General features: G+C 39.6%; 1 protein-coding gene across 3 annotated transcripts; it reads left to right on the top strand.

The window, feature by feature from the left end:
• Positions 1-922: 922 nt before the first annotated feature.
• On the top strand, positions 923-21,342 carry LOC131223421 (casein kinase 1-like protein HD16). 3 transcript variants are annotated; one of them, XM_058218834.1, is made up of 18 exons: positions 923-1,124; positions 2,574-3,066; positions 4,528-4,653; positions 5,140-5,213; positions 5,291-5,360; positions 5,461-5,516; positions 5,969-6,040; positions 6,156-6,250; positions 7,042-7,108; positions 7,190-7,319; positions 10,075-10,293; positions 10,684-10,814; positions 13,378-13,552; positions 13,641-13,731; positions 16,756-16,913; positions 16,995-17,183; positions 18,531-18,631; positions 20,526-21,342. In XM_058218834.1, the coding sequence occupies exons 2-17, from the start codon at positions 2,656-2,658 to the stop codon at positions 18,588-18,590; spliced, it is 2,124 nt and encodes a 707-aa protein (XP_058074817.1). In that variant the 5' UTR covers positions 923-1,124; positions 2,574-2,655; the 3' UTR covers positions 18,591-18,631; positions 20,526-21,342. The 3 variants fall into 3 exon arrangements, with proteins under 3 accessions (XP_058074817.1, XP_058074818.1, XP_058074816.1); XM_058218835.1 differs by lacking the exon at positions 20,526-21,342 and adding an exon at positions 18,810-19,167; XM_058218833.1 differs by lacking the exon at positions 20,526-21,342 and having other exon boundaries at positions 18,531-19,167.
• Positions 21,343-22,642: the final 1,300 nt, after the last annotated feature.

The following is a 22,642-nucleotide window of genomic DNA, read 5'->3' as shown; positions in this document are numbered from 1 at the left end:
ATGGTTCCGATGGCATATAAACATCAAGGTGGGCCCCAAGAAAGTTTCAACAGTCGGTGTTTCCATCCCTACTCTTTCCTTCCGTGTGGCTTACTAGAGTTATTTATATTCCTAGTTTTTGATATCAGTCCCTAAAATGATCTTATGAAACTGATGGACGGATTGGATTTCACTTAGACATCTTAGTGGGCCCCATATATCTTCCGCTACCGGAACTTCATGTATAGACGGGGGCACCGGGTGCGGATTAGGTGTTAGCCGGGTAACACATTAGTGGGTGTTTCGCTCACCGTGGGGCTCACCTCAATCTATAAGTTATATATCCACACCGTTCATTAGTTTTCCAGATCATTTTAGGACATGAAATTAAACAAATCTGAATTTTTAGTGGACTACACAGTCGGGATTGAATGCCTAACACTAAAAACTTTTTAGAGGCAACAAACGTTTTGGATCATCTGATATTTGTTTTTTCCCTTTATCTAGTCATGTGCGACCTTATCAAGGGTTGGATGGAAAATAAACATTACGGTAGGCCTATGAAGTTTTTAATGGTGGGCGTTCAATGACCACTCTTTTCTGTGATGTGGTCCACTTGAGATTTATATCTGCTTTATATTTTGGACCGTTCCTTTGAATGAGCCAAAACAACTGATGGACGGCGTGGATGTACAATACATGTATCAAGGTGGGCCCACGGTCAGGGAAACACCCACTAACAGTGTAACCCAGGCTACACCTAATCTGCTCCCGGGGCACAGGCAATGCACTTTCCATCCTCAACCCCAGTGGGACCCACAGTTCTCGACTATTTTGATCGCGAATGCCACGTGTACGGTGGATACGTAATAATCTCTTATCAAACATAAGAAACCCTTTTAAACTCAACTACAGTATCAAACGTGAGAAATCCATCACTACGATCTATCATCTTTTTGATATTTATTATACATCCGATCAAATCCGACCCTTGATCTTTTCCTTTCTAATATCTAACAATAATCTAATAACATAATAATACTATTTTATTTATTATTAGATATCAGCATTAAGCTCGGTTTTTTCTTTCTGCTTCTTATTTATTTTTTTCTTTTTTTAATTTCAGCTGCATGCGAAATCCAAAGGTACGTGTCTCTTTTGAATTTCTTCAACCCAATATTTTTCATTTATCTTTTTATGATGTGATGAGATTGATTTGAGTAAATCTGTTAGTGGGTTTTCATCTTTGATATATCTATTGATTTGGGTTTTTTCCTTTTTAAATTTAGTTTGAATATTTATGAGAAATTGGTTGGTGTTGGTTTTATTTTGATTTGTTTCTTTATTTGATTGGTTTGATTTTGGTTGATGGGTGATGTGTGGATTGATTTGTTGCTGATTTGTAGTGGTTTTGATTTTCGTTTGGAGGAACATTGTTCGAGAAATTTTGAATTCTGAGTAAGATTCAGATGGGAGAAGAAAACAAGAATTGGGAGTTGTGGGTCTTGTTTAATGGGGTTTTATTGAATCAGCCTGTGTGAATTCTTCGAGTCCGGATGGGTTTTGGGTAGGTTCAATTAGATCAGCTCTTCAACTTTGAAGGATTGAAATTGGTATTTTTAGATTTTCGTGATAACAGCCTGTTTAACACCCTTGAGTGAGAACGATTCTTTTTTTAATAGTTTTTATTGGATTCTAAGTGGGTTTTGTTTTTATTTTTGAATTTTATGAGACTTGGGGCTTGAATTGAATTGCTTATCTCTTGAATTTGATTGACGAATGTTTGGTTATTAGATGGTGATTGAGGGAGTGATTTGTTTCTGGATTGACTTGGTTTTGATTTGTTCTAGCTTTTGAGTTTTGGTTTCAATAGATGTGCTTAGATAGTGTTTGAAAAGAAAAGAATCTAGAATGTTGGTTTGTTATTTTTTTAATTGATTGATTGTATTGCATGAACATATGTAACTCCATCCATTCGAAACAAGTTTTTGATATTTTCTTTTAGATTGGCCTCCGTGACACTTATGAATTATAATTTAAATGGACTGCTGTATCTGTCTATGACTCTATATGATCAGTGTCTGTGGCAACCTTTAATGATTTTTTTTTTTTTTTAATTTTTAATTTTTGGGTCTTGGACTGGAATGGAGTTTTGATTGAATTGTATATCAAAACCTCTGAACACCTTTGAGGTATCATGTGGTGTCCAACCGTACAAAATGGTTTGTTCGATCAAGCAACTGTGCATGTGCGGGCCACATTTCTGTGATCTAGACTGTTCATCTGATTAGCCTTGTTATGGGCTTGCCATGCCAAAAAAATCTCCTCCATTAGATAATCTTAATCGTCTATGTCCGTTTGGTGCCTGCAAATGGTCAAAATTGCAACCCCAAAAAAAAAAAAAGTTTTAATTGTATATGCTCTTTCTTTTAAGTTTTTTTTTTTTCCTTGAATCCTGAGTTGGCTTTTATAATTGTTTGCTGGATTGTGTGCTAAGCATCTGGAATGCCCTTAAATGGAAATGGCATTTTTCTTTTGTTTTTCAACTGTTCCTCATTGAATCCTAATGGGGTTTTCTTTCTTTGTTGGGGCAGCTTTTCACGTTGAAATATTCAAGATTTCGGTGGTTGTAAGTGGATAAAAATAGTCAAGGTTCACTAAATTTTGCATGGATAAATGACGCCAGACCTGCGAAGTGGAGTTCGGCAGCCTCGTCTGCGATCAAAACAGGCTGGTGATGTGCAGCCGATTCCTGTCACAGGCCCAATAAGAACAACGAGGCGTGGTGCTGGAAGGGGGAAGGCCTCCAATGAGCCAGCATTGGGTCTAGCTTTAGCAGAGCCAGTTAAACCAGTTGCTATTGCTCCAAGGGCAAGGGCAGCTGGTAGAGGCCAAGGGCCTCAAGCGATGAATCAAAACAAGCCATGCAAGCTTTTGGCTGCTGGGGTTGGAGGGGAGGAATATGCTGATCTGGAAGTTGGAGTGAGAGAGGTGGTCGCCATTCGGGACGAGGCTGTGGAGGAGCGGAGTGCAGAAAAAATGTTGGGTGTTGGAGAGGAAGGAAGCACTAGTCCGGTTCCCGAAAGGGTATATTTGTTCAGCTTCTTTTGTTACAGTTTTGAGTTTCTTTCGAATGCTATAACCCCAATTATTAACTGGGATTAGGGCTGAAAGTTGGGCGGGTTTGGTCGGGTTGGTGCTCAACCCTAGCCCAACCCAAGGTTCCTATATACCTCAACCCTAACCCAACCCAAACCAACCTCAGGTTGGGAATTCTCAACCCAAGCCCAACCCAATTGGGCTCGGCCGGGTTGGTTGGGTTGGTCGTGTGGAGACATGCTAATATTTTCATTATTACATTAGTCTATCATATTTATTTATTTTTTATATGTCTTATTTTTTGTATGTATGATTTTATTAATTATATATGTAATTATTTATCATAAAGAATTTCATTTTTTTTAAACAAACAAGCTAAAATATCGGACAACTACTGCTTTAAAAGTCGTATTGTGTAACGCGCAATTTATTTGAGAGAGAGAAATCCGGCATATCTTGTTGGCTTAAGTCATCGGAAATGACGTGGACCAATGAAACTCGACAGCACTGGAATTTCCTGTGCCTTTAACACAAACGATCCGTGCTCAATTATAATTTATAAATAACTTATATATCAATCGGGTTTGGTTTGGGTCGGGCGACCCAAGACCTCAATCCAAGCTTGACCCAAGTTTTTATCGGGTTGGTGTTTGTAGAGCCCAAGCCCGAGACCGAACCCGATACATCATGCCCGAGCCCAACCCAATGTCAGGTCGGTCGGGTTGAACCTGCCCGACTTTCGGCCCTAACTGGGATAAGGCTTAGAGGATGATGATGATGATGACCTGTGTTGCCATTTGACAATGTATAGAAAATGATCAACAGATTTTGCACCTTCCCAAGAAAAGAAATAAATGCTCATTTCTTCAGATTATCCAAGGTCAATATCATATTGGGGGTGGCTGTCCATCTGAAAGCCTCTGAGGGATGGGTTGTTCCATACTTTCTCCAAAGAGGCAACCTAATTGCCAAAAGCACTAATGTGAAAGAAGAACAATTGATAGAAGCTACAATTTGTGGACATCTTTGAATCTTCTGATCCAGTTCGTTTACATAAACTATCACCTTGTTCAAAACACCCAGCGACCTTTCAAAACCAACTATTTCTTCATCCTTGAGATTGTGGCAGAACATAATATTCCACACCATGGCCTCCCCATTCAACCTACCATTGGTTGAAAATGTGCACTCGTGCTTGATTTACTTGTACCAACGAGAATAAATTGCCTATTCTGCATGTTTGTCCCATATCTCGGAATTCGGTATGTTTTGAACCATACGGACCCAATAACATATCTGTGTACACTTAACCCAATAATATGGGTCATTTGGCAATCCATTTCTTAATTGGCATTGTTTCTAATCCCGATTCAGAGCTGCCCAACTTCAAAAAGAAGCTGTGCATTATTTCATGCTTATTGAATTTACTATTGCGATTCTATTTTCCAGGTACAACTAGGCAATTCTCCTGTTTATAAAATAGATAGGAAATTGGGTAAAGGTGGTTTCGGGCAAGTTTATGTTGGGAGAAGGGTGAGTGGTGGCATAGGGCGTACAGGAGCAGACGCATATGAGGTACCGGCGAATTCTTTTGGTCTTTGAGGCTTGCTTGCTTAGGGTATTCATGTGAACAGGGAATCCTCTTCATGGTGCACTCATGAGGATGGGATACATGCGTGTATCATCCAGGTCATTCATCAGGTGCCGGACCAAAAATAAGGCCAGTCCACTCATCAGGTGGGCCACACATGTTCATTAAAAATGGGTTGTTGAAGTAAATTGACCCAAGGGTCCACATTCAGTATACGTATCCCTGTGATGAACGGACTAACATAACTTTTGGGCCATTGCATGTTGGCTGTTGTTTCCGCCTGATTAACAGCCTGGACCTCACACAAGTGTTCCATGCTCTTGCCTGTTCTGCAAGGGGGATCCCTGTTCCTCTTCATGCCGGTAACATTCCCAGTAATCACTCTCTTTTGGTGGTGTGGTTTTAGGAGACCAGCTAATACTTCCGAACCTGTTGTGTTGTTCACCTTGGTTTCTTATCTTCTTTTATAGGTTGCATTGAAGTTTGAGCATCGCAATAGTAAGGGGTGCTATCATGGTCCTCCTTACGAGTGGCAAGTTTACAGGTGAGCTTATATGTCCTTTTTTAATGGTTATTTATCACTCTAGTCCAAATACCAATCTTACCTTTTCGTTCATGAAGCAATCTCAATGGTTGTTATGGGATTCCTTTGGTCCATTACAAGGGTTGCCAAGGAGACTACTATATTCTGGTGAGTTGGATTGTCATATCTTAACAAGTATTAGGTTATGTTTAATGACGAGTATTTCTTATGTACTCACTATATTGGTTGTTTTGGCAATGATTTCTAGGTCATGGACATGCTAGGTCCAAGTCTTTGGGATGTTTGGAACAACAACAACCAGAAGTATGAAATATCAGTTTTCAAACCTTCCGTTCAAGATTCTTTTATTGAGGAATTAAAAGATCCAAATGCATGAGGACATGAAGAGCGTTCTGATGTGACTTTTGCATCCTAGTTGGGCTTGCTCATGGTTTGCTGATCTGGAACCTTGATCTGATGGCCTCCACTGGCAAAGGGTCTCGTAAATCTTCTAGATTCGATGACACTATCCCTTTGATATGTAGCGTAAAAGTAGGCACTTATGAATATGGCGATGAAGAACTTCCAATCTTGGAATTTTTTGAGCATCCCCGATTTTATGTGGGAGCCCATCAGAGCAACAATTTGGGTAGCTAAACCACAGGCCCCACTTCTGTGCAATGGATGTAGAAGATTTGTTCTGATGCATAGGACCCAATATTGTTTTCCTATGTGTTTTCCTATGTTAGTTTAGCTTTACTGCATTCCTTTAACAGGCTATCTGAAGAGATGGTTGCATGTATAGCTGTGGAGGCAATATCGATACTAGAGAAGCTTCACTTTAAAGGGTTTTTCCCAACTATCAGTCTCCCTTCTATTTATGACTATGTATTTTGCAAGCAAAAAAAAAGAAGAAAAAACCATTCTTTTATGTAATTTAATGCAAGCTATTGGTTGGCCCAGATTTGTGCATGGAGACATAAAGCCAGAGAATTTTCTTCTTGGTCAGCCAGGCACTGCTGATGAGAGGAAGTTGTATCTTGTAGATCTTGGTTTGGGTATGTCATCTCATTAAGGCTGATCTCTGGATCTCTTCGGGCATGTTTGAATCCATGGAATCCAATGGAAAAGAAAGACAACGATAATTATCCAATAGATTTCCATTAGAACTGTTGGAACATGAATTCCGATTGTGAGTTTTTGTTTGGGTGGCAAGTGGAAATGTTATATTCCTCTCACAATACTCACCCAGTTTCTTGTGGCAAGAGTCCAAATTATGGAAAAAGTGTATGATTGCTTGGTGAAATCCACCATTTGCTTCACTATCCAAGCAGCATAAATCCTCACATTAAAAGAAAACCCTTTTCCTGATGCTTCTGTCTGTCTTATCACAGAGTGGAAAAGCAAAGATGGCCGTAGATGATTTTTTAAAGAGGATTTCCAATATAGGAATTCTACCATGCGAAGCATGCTTCATGGGCTTTCATGAAACACGTAACAAAACGTGATTGTCCTGTGGCACTTGTTTGCAGTGATAAAGACCATTGATTAGATGGGGGCACCATGTCAATGGGCCTTAACCATAAGAATCGTGATTGCCATGAAAGAGGGACAGTTAACTCAGGAAAAGATCAACAGTCCATATTTAGCAGGCAAACCTGTCAAGGACCCAAATCAGTATAAACAATTGCCACATGTACATTTGACACAGCATTTCACAGAAACTTAATGAAGTGCACATCATATCGGCATTCTTTCTGATAGGCATCTGCTAAATGATAGCTATCTGCTTGAAGCCATTTGTTTTTGTGGTCTATTTTTATAATCTTGATTTTATTTTATTTTTCAGCATCCAGATGGAAGGATGCATCATCTGGCCATCATGTCGACTATGACCAAAGACCCGACGTTTTCAAGTTTGTACATCATTTACAGAATTGAATCTTGAATTGTCAATTTCATCCGATGCACTTTATTGAGCATTTTAATTTTGATAGGGGGACTATACGATACGCCAGTGTACATGCTCATTTGGGTAGGACAGGAAGTAGAAGGGATGACCTAGAATCATTGGCATACACCCTAATATTCCTCCTCAAAGGAAGGCTACCCTGGCAGGGTTTTATGGTAAGCTCACATCTAATATAGATTAAATGGGGAATTATATGATCCTTGACCCGAGAAATTCTTATGGCCTGTTTGTTAGACACTGAAAAATGCACTCGCACAAATGCGATGTTCACCACAACATATTATCTGAAAGTCCTATGTTTGGTAGCCACTTTATATACTAAATGTCTCTTTTTAAAAAGAACTTAAGGCATAAATCTGGTTGAGATAAAAAATGCAACGGCACTGTTTTTTAGGAAAAAATTTCGAATACTCACTCGCCCGCAAGGTTGGGAGTTTCTTATGGGGAGCTCCGTTACCCAAGGATCGGTGGGCCCACCTTCATGTTCATGTAACATCTGCTCTGCCCATCAGTTTCGCCAGCTCATGCTAGGATGTGTGGCAAAAAAATGAGTTGGATCCAAAACTCAAGTGGGTCGCACCATAAGAAACAGTTGGAATTAAATGCCTACCATTGTAACCTTCTTGGGGTTCACAAAAGTTTTAGATCAGGCTGATATTTGTGTTTTCCCTTCATACTTGTGAGACCAAATTTATTATTGGTTGGATGACACATAAACATCATTTTCAACCCTAGTAAGGTTTCAGTGGTGGGTGTTTCCATCCCACTGTTTTCTCTAGTATGACCCACTTGAGTTTTTGGATCTGCCTGATTTTCAGCCTCCCGTCCTAAGATGGTATGGCGAAACTGATGGATGAAGTGGATGTGACATAGACATTACAGTGAGCCCCATACATAGGCTATGTGGTAGGAAATTGGATTCGTCTTTAACCTTGATAACTGGAAATGTTTGATCGGCGTAATTTTTTAGATTCTTGCTTTCATAGTAATGGTCATGCATTGTTCAAAAACTCGAGATGTGTAGGCCCACCCCTATGGTTTTGGGTGGAATAAAAACCATTCAAATGGTTTACTTAAATGTGAAAGATGCTCTAGTGCTCCAAGTTGCATTGGGACACTTAGTCCAATCCATTGCTCTTGCATGTTCCCTGGGTTCAGTTGCACATTCAAAGGGCTATCATGCATACATGATACTGATCTGACAAATATAAACCATTTGATCAATGGTCTTCTATATGGACAGTCAAGATAATTTACACAAAAATAGGTCCAACCAACAAGTGATCTTCGGAAGGCAAACTCAAAAGGAAAAATACATTCCCATCCAATCCATTTATCTGATTTGCCTCATCAGTGTGAAGGAATTTAGCCAAATATCACAGCATTCCAACGCACAGGTGGGCCATGCCACTTGAATTTGGAGTTTTAGGTATAATCTTATGCCACCTAAGAGTTGAATCAGCTTAATCTTTGGGATCAAGGCCAAACAAGTTGTGGTGCACCTGATGGACAACATGGATTTCATGCAGCCTAAGTCATTTACCCCACGTTAGTGAAAGTAACCCTGGTAGGTACCTAGGTAAGGTACCCAAGTGTTTTCCTATTTACTACCAGAAAGGTGCAATTACTGGTTTGGGCCATCCATCATGTGGGGCCCACATTGGATGACAACTCCTTTTGAAAGTCTCTCTGATCAAATGCTCCTGGCCTTCAGATTAACAGCCAAAGAAAGCAATAGTCCATATTAATCTGAGCAAAGTTAACAGTCCATCATGACAGCCTTACCCTACCTTTGATTGCCAGTCTCTTTCAAAGTCACTTTGATCAATGACTAGGAAAATGAACAGTCCGCTTTGATTATAATAGAGGTCCAGTCATTGATTTGAGTTGTCCATGAAGTGTACTTTTGATTGTCATCATGTTGTATTATCTTGTATTTTTTATTTTTTTTCCAAACAATAACCTCTAAACAACATTTTAAGAAAATAGATAGAATAGAGAGAGTCATCCAAACAAAGTGTATATAATATTAGATTTCTAGAACTAAGTTTTCAAATTTTGATTTCCACCAAAATCTGGTTCAAAAAATTCTTTTTCACGGGTGGCTACCAAACAGGGCTGTAGTCTTCTTGGGTTTTCCTTGTGTGTAAGTGGGGTCCATGGTTGGTTCTTCAGACCATCGATCTGATTGCACTTCAATGGGGCACCACCATGGATCAAGCATGCTCAGAGCTTTTCTAAGCACCCATGTGCCAGCATGGCATATATGTGCGAGATCTAATTCATCCATCTGATTGATCTAATTCATCCATCCAATTGGTTCGACCTAGTACGTGTTTTCCCAGAAATAATGTCTGTTCCAATGAGCATGTGGGACCGAATATTGGAAACAGGTGGATGGGTTAGAAACTTGAGCCAATTTTTTCATAGCCATACATTTGTTTTGCAAACTGTGGCCCGACCTGACCAGTGGATCAATCTGGTTCTTGGGCATGTGGTGCGTGCATGAGCTTTATTGAACATGCATGCTTAGCAAAGCTCAGCTTACTCCAAATTCTGAATCTGCTTCAGAGGACAATCCTAATCTTTCAATTGGTGGTTTCAAATAGATGGTTAACAAAAGAAATCCATCAACTCTACTGTTAACTGAAGAAGCCGAAGGACTGGATTGCTAAGTCTTTTAATTAGGGCTGGCAATGGGCCAGGCCTGGGTCAATCAAATCAATATTCTGAATAGGCCCTGACCTGGGAAGCCCAGCCCGACCAGTTCAAAATCCAGGTCCTCACATGCACAACCTGAAAACCCTTGGATACTAAGCATATCTTCAGGTTGGTGATCATATGGTTATGTAGATTATAGCTTTGTATTTTTTTATTTGATGCTTGTTTGATCATTGAAACTGCATGCAGGGAGAGAACAAAGGCTTTCTTGTCTGTAAGAAGAAGATGGCAACTCCTGCTGAGACACTTTGTAGCCTCTGCCCTTTCCCATTTCAACAATTTCTTGAGATGGTGACAAATATGAAATTTGACGAAGAGCCGAATTACTCAAAGCTTATTTCCCTTTTTGAAGGAAGCATCGGATCTAATGCATTATTAAGACCTATTAGAACTGACGGGGCTCTAAAGGTGATTGCTCTTTTACTGATTTTTTATTTTATTATTATTATTATTATTATTATTTGACGTGATGGCTTGGCTGGATTGTTGGAGTGTCATTTGTTATTAAAATTGGCATGAGCTATGAGTTCCACTGAATCAAAACTTGGCCAAAACCGAGTTGACTTGTTATTGGTGGTCATCAATCTATCCTCCTGTGGGGACATGAATGTATTTCAGACCTGAGTCATAATGGTTTCAGTCCCCATGCAAGCAATTTGCATTCCGGGACTGAGTTTTGATTACTTGATGAGCAACGTTTTTCATTCTTGCATTCATAATGTGCTATAGAGTTATTTGTTGTCGGATATTCATGGATTTTCTTTCCTTTGACTAAGCTGTCCTCTCCTTTCCATGCAGGTGGGGTCAAAAAGGGGAAGGTTGCATGTTGAATTGGAAAATGATGGGCAACCGAAGAAGAAAGTTCGATTAGGGACTCCAGCCACTCAGTGGGTCACAGTCTATAATGGTCACTCACCCATGAAACAAAGGTAAACAATGGGAAACTAGGATGCGAAAGTATGTAATAGTAGTGATTGCCGTTTGTTCTGACTTCTGACACATGGCCTGATGGAGGAATTTGTCAATGGTCTTGGCTAGAAAGAAGCTTCCATTATCTAATAATTTCCTACAATTGTGCAATTACAACACTCAATAAATTGCCATATCCAACACATTGGACATGCATCAACGTTATTATGGATTTATTTTTTTTAATCTACATTGTATCTTTTTTTTCTTTACTTTTTGTATGTGCTGCGTTATAGTGGGAAACACAAATACAGAGGTCTTTTGAAAGGTGACGGTTTCATTAGAAAAAGGCCCAAGCCTAAAAGAATACAATTTACAAAAAGATTTAAAAAAAAAAAAAAAAAAAAACTACCCTATGGGGAGGCGATGATTTCCATAAACACTATTGAAATATGGATTCCATTTTTAGAGGTCTTGTTTGGATAGCAAGTGGACATGTCATATTCCTCTCACAAATATCACCTAGTCTCTTCTGCTAAGAATTCAAATTATGGAGAAGTGTAATGATTGCTTAGTGGAATCCATCCTTTTTTAGCTATCCAAACAACAAAATTTGTAGCATCAAAGGAAAACCCTTTCCCATTGTTTGTCATGGAATCCCTAGTATCCAAACATGGCCTTAGAGAAACAGTTAGCATTTATGTTTTTGCTGATCCTTTTAAAGGGTTGGGTCGAAGGCATGGACTTTCAAATATTGTTATTCCATACTTATGTCTGACACCATAACAGCCCTATTTGTAGGGAGCTGATCCACTGCCCCCTGAGCCACTGCATTTTTTGTGCCTCCAATTTGTGTACCATACATGTGTCACATGAGTATGAAGATCCAAACTAGGCATGCTGCCGCCTCTGCCATTGATTGACTTATAAAAAGTCTTTGTTTGGGCTATCCTAACCATCTAATAAATGGACCTTTTTCTCACTGAATATGAAGCATAGCTGACTTTTATCTTTTAGTTCTTATGTATATGCCACTGATTGATGTGTTAGGATTTTGTCCAAACAGTGTGATTTTTGGAGGCCCATATACCAATTTTCCTTTCAAATGAACTGTTTCAATACACTCTATATGGACCATGTGTGCAGCAGCAACATGGAGGCATGGTACCTCCCATGGTTCCAAAGGCACTTCATCCAATCCCTATATTTGTACTGCTTATGTTGTCTTATTGTATTTGTATTGCTTTCTCTTTTGTATGCTGTCATGAAGATACATGCAATACTTTCTTTCAATAATATAACTCTTTTGACATGTTTGTCGTTGGTTTTTCCATAATTGCCATATCTAATGCGTCATCATCCCACGTCTTCTGTCTACCCTCTATTAATTTAAAAGTGTTGATTTTGGGGATCCAACGCTAGATGAAACTGATGATCACAATGTGTATGATTTTGCTTCCAATCTTCTCAATGCTGTTTATGGGGCTTGGATCCAGTTGTTGCTGTTTGTCTTCTACTTTGTCTCTGGCTCTGGTTTCTTTATCTTGGTCTTGTTTCCATTCTTACTTTCTGCCTCTTCTAGTAAGTAGATAGCTACAGGGTGTGTTTGGATGCACTAAAGAATTGAATTGCTGTTTACTAGTCTAATAAAGTGGCAACCACCAATAACCAAGTTAATTTTCCAACTTGCAATTGATGTTCGGGATCTTGGCTCCAATTTGCAATTTGCTTTCAAATTGGCCTCAAAAGTAATTTGAGAGCTTCTTCTTTGTGAACGCTAGGAAAAGGAACTATCATTAACTTTTGTTATCCCTTCTTGATTGAAGTGAATGTTTGGAAATCATTTTGCTTGGGCATCCAGACTCAACCTCAGAGAGCGTTAGTGCAAACTTGATTGCGGCTGTCGTTTGTAATCTTACTTTTTTTGTGCTACTCAATTCACAATAGCGGCCAAGTATGACAAGAAAATGTAAGGGAAAATTACCTTTTATTTTTATTTTTTCCCCCCCAAACTACTCAAATATTTTTTAAAAAAATCCTAAGACATGAACCTCACGAAATTTTTTAGCCAAAATGAACGTCTTTATACTTCGTTCCTACCTCAGTAAAATTTCATATATAATGATGATTTTTCCCCATTTACAGGACCCTTTTTGTTTCCACATTGTGGCCCTCTTGAAGAGTGAAATTGTGTCATTTTTTCAAGCCAAATATCTAAGCATTATTTCCAACCTTATGTAGAGCTTAGATCTCCAACAGGCATTTCTTATGTGGAAACGGAAAGCGCTCCTGATCAGGTGTTTCAGGAAATTTTTAATACTTGAGTAATTTTTGGGTTCAAAAAATTGAAATAAATCTATTTTGGTAACTTTCCCAAAATGTAACTGTCTGTCACACGTACCATATTGCATCACTGAGAACACACCACCTTCCCATAGACATCTCTTCCATCGCTGGTGTTTGCCATATGGTACTGTCTCAGAACTCACAACAGAATTAGCAAATTTTCGGCTGCATCAAATCTGATGTAATGTTGACATGTCCTCTTTCTCAACTAGTAATGGTTTTCTCCATTCTCTACAGATATCACTACAACATTGAGGATTTGAGACTTCGGCAGCACGTGGAGAAAGGAAAACAAGATGGTCTTTACATTAGCTCTGTGGGTTCATCATCAAATCTGTGGGCTCTCGTTATGGATGCAGGAACGGGATTCTCTAACCAGGTTTATGAACTCTCGCCCATTTTCTTGCGCAAGGTCAGTACTGCAGAAGCGTTTGACATTTAGATTTCGCAACCTCATTTCTAATATCTGCAGTCTTTGAGCATTTTTTTTTCTTGGCCAGGAATGGATTGTCGAACAGTGGGATAAGAATTATTATATCAGTACAATAGCTGGTGCTTCCAATGGCAGTGCGTTGGTTGTAATGTCCAAGGGTCAGTCAAACATTTCACATGTCTTGTTTTTAAGGTTTTGAGTTTCCTTTCGAGTTCTTCAATTTCTCTATAACTGAACATGATTTATGTGATCCTTTACCTGGGAATGTGTATAGTATCCTCGAGTCTTGAGTCTGTACTAATGTGGCCCATGGCTCGGTGATCATGACCATAGTTTAGAAGCTTATTGAGCTGGCTAGAAACTTGTCTAAGTCAGCTTGAATCAATTGGATTTTGGGTGAATCGATGAGAAATTTGTTTCTGTTGATTTTTTTTTTTTTTTTGGGAGTTAGAGTCTTCCAGGATTTTCAGATTTTCCGCTAACTTTTCATATTTTTTTTAATGAATTTTCACATTTTGTAATATATTTTTATATTTAAAGATAGTTATTAAGAATCAAGTTTTAACTCCTGAGTTGAGTCGAGTTAACAGATTCTTGAACCACAATCCAGACTGTTGATCCGATGGGTGCCATTCTAAATAGATTATTCCCCCATAAAGCCTCCCAGATTTGAACATCCTAGGCATCCAATCTTTGGGCCTTTTATGTTGAACGTCTACTGCTGCTGTATTTTTCTCTTGACTGTCTATTTGTCAGCCACGCATTGAAGGGCCTTGGGCTGTTTCTTCATCCGGGGACTATCCATGTTGGGGCGCATCAGATCTGCGGATAGATCACCTAAGGGCCCCACTTCTAGCTGAATTTTTCACAACTAACCGGGAGTAGATCGGTGCTGAAGACAGCCAGGCTTTGATAATTTATTTATATATATATATATATTATTATTATTAATAATATTATTAATATTAATAAAATCTAGATAGCCTATGAACTTCAAGAAAAATCAGAGATTGTTAACTGATTGATTTCAGAGTCATCTCCAATCGTTTCCTCTTCAATCAGCTGCCCTAATATGCAGTTGAAAGATGAGTCTCGTTTAAGCACAAATTATCATCATCATCATCTAAGCCTTTCCCCAACTAATTGGGGCCAGCTACACGAATCCTGTTATACCAATCCACTCTATCAAGGACCTTATCTATCAAGGACCATATCCTCAATTAGATCAATAGGCCATCAAGTCTTTTCTTGGTACCTCCGCCCATGTCGAAGTGCAAATCATTAATTAAACACGAAGAAAATCATCATCATCTAAGTCTTGTTCCAACTCATTGGGTCAGCTCATGGTTCTGAATGTTGATATCGGTTGGCATATTGGGGCCGGGCAGAAAAATAATACGATATGGCGTCACGCATCGATATCGGGGCCGTATCAGTCAGAATTTTTTTAAAAAAGCAAAATAATATGGAAAATATTAGAAAATTAGGAAAACTTGAGATATCCAAAAATATATCATTTTTTTTTTTAAAACCATGTATTCAATTGTGTATAAGACCATTCTTTGATGAGAATGTTGTCTGTCGATTTGACTTGTTGAAGGTCAACTAAATGGGCCCTAATTAAACACAAATTGAGCATGATTGGTGAACAATGGCTCATTACATTGAATTACAACAAAAAGAAGATGAAAATATAAAAAAGAAAGTTAAGTTTTGCCCTTCTTTCTGAATTTTCCTATAATGATCCACTTCACTTTGATTTGTCGAATCCCATTCAAATAATTTGTTTTGATCACAAAATAGGTATAGATCTAACCTAAAATAAGTTTTTAAGCTTCTTCCATGGTTGAAATGAAAAAAGAAGAAGAAGAAGAAGAGGAGACGTGAAATTTTGAAGGATAAATAAATAAAAAAATCAATCAAAATTAGGCTTTTATAGGCGTATCAGCTTGTATCACCCCCGTATCGGTGGGCCGATGCGCCCCATATCGGCCGATAGATACGTAGCAATTTTTTCGTATCGGACCGATACAACCCCGTATCGTGTATCAGCTCGTGCTGATACGGATATGATTCAGCCGTATCGGCCGATATGCTACCGATATTCATATCCATGGGTCGACTACATAAATCCTTTTCTGCCATTCCACTGGGAATTGAATTCTAGAATTAAGCCTAGAGAGGTGTGATGAAATGAAAGATGATTTGCATGATCTCGTGAGCATCAACATAATACTTTTCATACTGATTCAGCATTTTATACTTATTGTGTTACACAAACCTTAGGCCCATTTGGTTGCCAGGTATTTTGTTATATTTTCTCTTGCCATGGTCGAGAAGAAATCAACCCTCCCCTTTAGCTTAAAAAATAGTTGGAGAGTGGAAACGCCCATGAAATCTACAACCCCCTCACATGTGCCAATACATAGCATGTACCTACTTATCGAAAATGACCATTGAGAATATCTTATCACCAGGACGCATCAGCCCATACAAAGATTTGAAGCAAAGTCACTGCACTTCAGTCCCCTTAGAGAAATTTTCTCCTAGGAACCGGTTCTCATGAGAACCATTTGAGCACTCATCCCGTGTAATGTGTACATGCAATCCAGGTCATACAGATACTTCATTGGGATTAGATGAAGGGTCAGGCAAAAAAGAAGGCTGTTTGCAGCTCAGGTGGACCCCGATGAAAATCAAGGGTTGGTGTCCCCCTCCCACTTTTCTGTGTCCCTACTGATTTTTTGGATCTGGCTGATTTCTAGGCCGTAGGGGTTTCATGAGGTGACTTGTCTGGTACATGGACTGGATGTCTTGCACATCACATGGGATGAATTCGCAAAGGTTTCTCATGGGTTCTCTTGAGAACCGTTTCCTAGGAGAATTTCTCCTCCTAACCCCCCATCAAAAGTGTTATGACGGGAGCTTTCATGCCCTTAATATTATCCAGTGTCCTTAAACCTCAGTCAAATTCAACTACATAACCTTTTCTGCTGATTGAACTCTCTATGTAGCAACAAGAGTAGCGAATTAGCTTGATAACAATTATCAACTTCATTGTAGCTTTAAAGAACCTTTTTTTTTAAGAACTTCGTCTTTTTAAAAGTTTTAATGAAACCTCTGGCAACAATGATGCTAAGACTGTTTTTTTCTTTTCTTTCTTTTCTTTTTGGTTACTCTAGGAACACCTTACACTCAACAGTCATACAATGTCAGCGATAAATTCCCTTTCAAATGGATCAATAAGAAATGGAAAGAGGGCTTTTTCGTCACTTCCATGACCACTGCAGGTAGCAAATGGGGGGTCGTCATGTCAAGAAATGCCGGTTATTCTCATCAGGTAACCTGTTCAGTGGTGCTTGTACCATTCGAAGATAGAAACTGGAGGGCCCACTCACAATTTCATTCGGTGCCGTTTCAGGTTGTTGAACTTGATTTCCTCTATCCAAGTGAAGGGATCCATAGACGGTGGGAGAGCGGGTACCGGATTACATCCACTGCTGCGAACACAGATCAAGCTGCTTTCATACTAAGTTCGCCCAAGAGGAAATCGCTGGATGTGACGCAAGAAACGTTGCGCACATCCACATTTCCAAGTAACCATGTCAAGGTATAGCAACACAGCTGGGAAATTTTCAGTAGGAATTATTCAGTCCCATGGTTTAGGACTCGGGCTGACTCATTTGGTCTTGGGGCGAATCATACCTGCCAATTCGTGGGTGACTCATCCCCTATTTCCAATTCCTACAGACAGAGAGCCAAACCATTTGTTCGTTGATTCACATCATGGATGGAGAACCCCCCTGCATAATTCCTGATTTGGGCCACCTATCATGTTATTCTTTATGAAGAGAAATTTGAAATATAGCAATGGTAGTCTACCGTCAACTGGAAAAAAAAAGTCCCTAATATGGATGGCCAGGATATTCCATTCCAGTCTGGAAATTTTTTGGAGTGGGCTCCATCCAGGGCGATCTATAACATACCAACGGTCTGGATTGCTGAATCAAGGGCCACACTTACCAGTACAAATTTTTGGTTGGACAAGTCGCTCGGGTCAACTCAGCCTGACGTGGGCAGTATCACTTAAGTCTGTAACAACTAACAACTTGTCCAAGTCAGCCTGCATCCACCCATAGTTCTAAAACGTGTTATGGATCTGACCAAGTTCAAATCTTAAAACCATGTTGGTCCTGATGCATCAGGGTGAAGTGTCTGATGCACTTATTCAATGCACATATGGCCTGTAGTTCTCTGATCCCAATTTGTTGATCTAACTGTCCTGACTGTGGGTTGGGAATGACTCACAAATCTTCTAGGTTTGAAGATCATAATCCTTTGATCAGAAACCTACAATAGACGGTTATGAAAATGATACAGTAAGAACAAAATCTAAATAGAAGGGCAACGATTGAACTACCAGGGACAGCTAATCTAGAAGATCTTTAGGCCATCCTCCATTCATTGGTACAGGCCAGCAGATCATTGAACCATAGGCCCCATGCCCACAAAATGTGCATGTTAGATGAGGTCACAAAAGCGCATGTTGATGCAGGACCCATCATGCATACCATTTTGTCTCAGTAATAGGTTGATATTCTCTGTCTCCCTTCTCATCTCTTCACAATCTCTACATTCAATGAGTAGTTGAAAAATTGGATTATTCGATTTTAAAAAAATCCTGCCTGTGCTGAGATCATCCCTGATTTCAACAATTGACAGTGTTGACAGGTGACAGAACTGTTACCTGAAACTCATAACAACCTTTGGATTTGCTCAATGCTTTTGAGGACAGTTTTGTCTTCTTCTTCTTCTATAGAAATCAAGTTATTTTAGTCTATTTCTGTTTAAAAGGTTTGGTAGCTTTCGCATTAATGTTCTCAAGTTAGACAAAATAAGATTGTATGTTATGCGCGTCAAGGGTAACACTTATTTTATTACACTCAAAATGTTGCAGGATAAATGGTCCAAGAATCTCTATATTTCATCAATATGCTATGGCAGAACGGTGTCTTGAGATCTAGGCCTGAAGGTGACATTGCATTTTATTTAAAGAAGGTATCATGTTCTAGGCTCCTTTTGGGTATGACATTCCATAAAATCAGGATAAAGCTTTAAATCCCGCTTTGGCGGGCCCCATGCCCTCCATGTCAGACTTGTGTGTGCTAAAGCGACACTTTCCACTGCTTAATCACAAATTTAGGACTTTTTTCAAATATTTTTTCTTTTCTTTTAGCATCGAAGATTTGATCAAGGGGAGGAGAGGGCTGGTTTTCGTACATGAGTCTGATGGGAGGATATGGGGCCTGCCAAAGTTGGATTTAAGGCTAGACCCTAGTTTCTGAGCCCTAGTCTTGTTTATATGTCATACTTGTTTTTGGTTAATTCATTACGAGCCCATGCATTTTGAACCAATGGATATAATGGGTTTGTTTTTTGTGTGAGCCCATTCGAACAAAACCTCATAGTGTATATATCACCACCATTAATTTGTTATAATAATATTATTATTGTTAATTGTAATATTAGTTCCCACCCAAGTTGTAACTATAAATTCCTTGATTTAATCAATCTATCCTTGTGTTCACAGGCATGTATGCATGCATACTACATACGTGTGGATAGCATATGCATGATGCAGCATTTTACTACTACGCTTTAAGAGTTTCTCATTCATTAATTTCTATGCTCTTGTCATAGCATCCTTCCTCGGCATTCCATTCTACATGCACAAATGAGAATGTCTCCTAGTTGTAGATTAGAAAATCATGCACATAGCTGGATGTGGGGCCCAGCGTGGTATGGTATCCAACTCATCCAGTGGGCTCACCCCAAGCGAAAATGGAACGCCCCAAAAATAGACCAATCTATCCATCAGTGGACACTCACATAAATTTGGAGGTTTTGGGTGGTGGTCTAGTGTTTTTCGATGGTGTGGTGCAACTAATGATTTAGGTCAGCCTGATTTTTCGGGAATCTCATTTTCATGATGGGGAGACCCTACTGACAGGTTGGACATTACACCCACACCCACACCCACACCCACCCACGCAATGGTGTGCCCCACATGCAGCTAGTTGCTTGGGGTTCTCATCTACAACTTGTTCCATGTGATACCTTGGGTAAGTATGTACATATACATGTATATCCTGGTTATTCCGTTACTGTTCATTGCATGTTACCTCAAACAACAACTATAGTTAGCAAAAGGTTCAGGTTTATTTTGGCAACAACCCTTAGAAAATGGTCAGTGTGTCTGTTAAAGCAATAAGAAAGGCCAGCAAAATGGAGAATACAAAAAAGTTCAAGATCAATGTTGTATCTACATGATGTGTATATCCAATATAAAAATAAAAAAGTTCAGGTGTGTGCCTGTTACCAATCTGTAAAACTTAAAACAGTTAATATCTATCAGTAACCCAAACAAAAATGCCAAAGAACCTTACAATGATAAGTTAATGTGTTCATGAATCAGAAAACATTGTAAATGAAAAGATCTATATTCACATGATGTATATATACTGTTTACGTGTAAGATCAAAGTGGTAACAGATAAAAGTTTCGGTGAAGATCTTTTGAAACGTACCTAGAACTCATTCTTTTGAAATATATGGAGTTTAATATCTGTGTCTAACATTTACAATCTTTCAATCTTTTCAAACATATGGAGTTTAAAATAAAGACTAAGGCATTCTTCATCGTCAATGCTCTATCCCCCCAACCATTTTCCCATTGAGTATCATCATAGTCTTCATTATTGTATTAGCATTACCATGAACATACCCTTGTCAGTACAACTCATACAACAATTTTCTCAATTCCCAGTGTGAGAGCACTTGCTCGAAAATAAAATAAAATGCACACTTGAGCGTTAAGTTCTAATTGTCTGCTCATGACCCACTAGCCTACATTGGTCCTGATAATCCTTAGAGCCTTGTTTTTGTATTTACAGTTCACCTAGAGAAAGAAGAGGGAACAGAGCTGAAAATAATCAAGTATGATTGGAAGATCTTAACCGCTTGAGTGGAATAGGGCACGAGGAAGGGCAGCAGTCGTCCAACGCTTGGGAACCGGTCTAATTTTTCAGCCATGGGCCATATATGGTGGGCCTTGCCAGACGAATGGTCAAGGTCTTGAAAACATCTGCCAGGCGCTCAGTTGAAACCAATGAAAATCACATGGGTGTGTTTGGTTGAGCTAGCATCATATGGCATTCGAGTAGTCACCCTTTTGAGCCATGACATTCTGATCAACCTGATGATTGGATCGGCCTGACTTTTTGCACATTCAACTACATGCAGAGGTTACCTGATGAGCAGCTCCGATCATGCATGCTTGTCCATTCATTCCATTTGTGAGGCAAGTGAACTTTCAAAATGCATTCAACCTTATCCACTTAGCATTTCTTTTTCTACCACATGAGCAGCTTTTCGGGTCATTGTGCATCATCTAGAAGGTGGCGATGGCCCGGCCTGGGCCCATCAAAATTAAAATTTTGAAATGGCCTGGTCGAAGATCCAGCCTGACCATTTCAAAACCCAGGCTATGCCTAGTGAACTGGTCTTGATTTGTTTCCACTCCAACGTAGTTATAGTTGAGCCATCTGTGAATCCTGTCTGTGCATCATGTTCCCTACATTAGATTGCTCTGTAAGTAAATTACACTAATCATAGAGTTGTAGCCATCCAATTAAAGACTTTTGACTTAGAATGTTGATCCCTGGCCCCTCTGTACTTTCCATAAAATGGATAACTAGGATTGTATGTGTATATGACTGGTATGTGTGTCTGTGTTTATGATCAGGTTCCCACACCCTTGCGACACGTTTTTCAGCACATACAATGTAAAATTGTGCCTAAAACCTCACGTTTTTCTGTCTGCCTCAGTCTTGATTAGGCTCTCCCTCCCTCCCTCTCTGTTTTTTTACAATCTTCCCATCCTCCTGAAGAGTCACAGCTGATGAACGGATTTAGGGGTGGCAATGGCTCCGGTTGGCCCATGGGTTAACCTGACCACTTTTGAAGCTGGTTTGGGCCAAGCTGAATGGGTTGTGTGGCGGGTTTGGATTAAAAAATAAGGTCCATTAGTAAATGGGTCAGGTTTGGTTTGAACCATACCTGACCCAACCAGCCCATGTATATTTATTAACAGGTTTTTGTTGACCCAACACAAAAGCCAAAACAAATTAATAAACAATAAGTAGATACATGAATGTATCTATGTGGGTATGTATTCACCAATTGGATCAAGTTGGTGTATCTTTAGCCCCATAATCCATCCTTAAACCAAGTGTGGTCATGCAGGATCGGGTTGGGTCGATCAAGCCTGACGAGATTATACTTAAATGGGTTGGGTTTAGTCGGGCTTGGGTTTGGTAAATTTAAATGGGTCGGGTCGGGGCACGGGGTAATGGGTTGGGTCGGGTTTTAGTAAATGTCAGACTTAGTAATGCAGTGGCATTTTCACACTGGGCTGGAGTGGGGTGGCACGTGGGATGTAGGGGCACACTCGAGGTGGGCAACCTGTGTGAGGCGGGTGGCTCGTGTGAAGCAGAACCCATGTGAAGTGGAACCCACAAGGGAGGTTCGGGCCTGGGCTATGAGATAAAGGGATTGATTCACCATACTCTATCAGTTCAAGCTTTTAGAGCAAGTGGTTAATTGTCCTGCATTGCTTGGGCTGACCTTGGCCTGGCCTCAAGCCAACCCATTGCCACCCGTAAACGGGTTTGATAAAATATACACACCATGGTGACCCCACACACAAACCTATTATTGGCATCCCATACTCATTCTCACTTGGGTCATGGATCCAGCTTAATTTTGGCCCTAGGGCATAGTATCAGGCAGCACAGCTAAGGGATGGAGTGGATTTCCCATAGACAACATGGTGGGCCCACATAGCTTTATTGTTGCCAATGCTACGAGTTTTGCAGACAATCCCAATCGCTCTTTAGAAACGAACTGCGCACAGCTTAGCTACACATAGATCTTGGCTTTATGTGTGCCCTAAAAACCAATTTGACTCGAGTGATTCTTTTGTTGATTGGATGGACCCACTTTTTTTTTA

Source organism: Magnolia sinica, chromosome 13, assembly GCF_029962835.1.
Source record: "Magnolia sinica isolate HGM2019 chromosome 13, MsV1, whole genome shotgun sequence".
NCBI lineage: Eukaryota > Viridiplantae > Streptophyta > Magnoliopsida > Magnoliales > Magnoliaceae > Magnolia > Magnolia sinica.
The sequence above is the reverse complement of the archived record's forward strand: the minus strand, read 5'-3'. Positions and strand labels throughout refer to the sequence as shown.

Coding starts and splice junctions, on each gene's coding strand:
- LOC131223421 (XM_058218834.1), top strand. CDS start 2,656: ATGACGCCAGACCTGCGAAGTGGAGTTCGGCAGCCTCGTCTGCGATCA. Junction 5,361..5,460: donor AAGGAGACTACTATATTCTG/GTGAGTTGGATT, acceptor AATGATTTCTAG/GTCATGGACATGCTAGGTCC. Junction 13,732..16,755: donor GTTGGTTGTAATGTCCAAGG/GTCAGTCAAACA, acceptor TGGTTACTCTAG/GAACACCTTACACTCAACAG.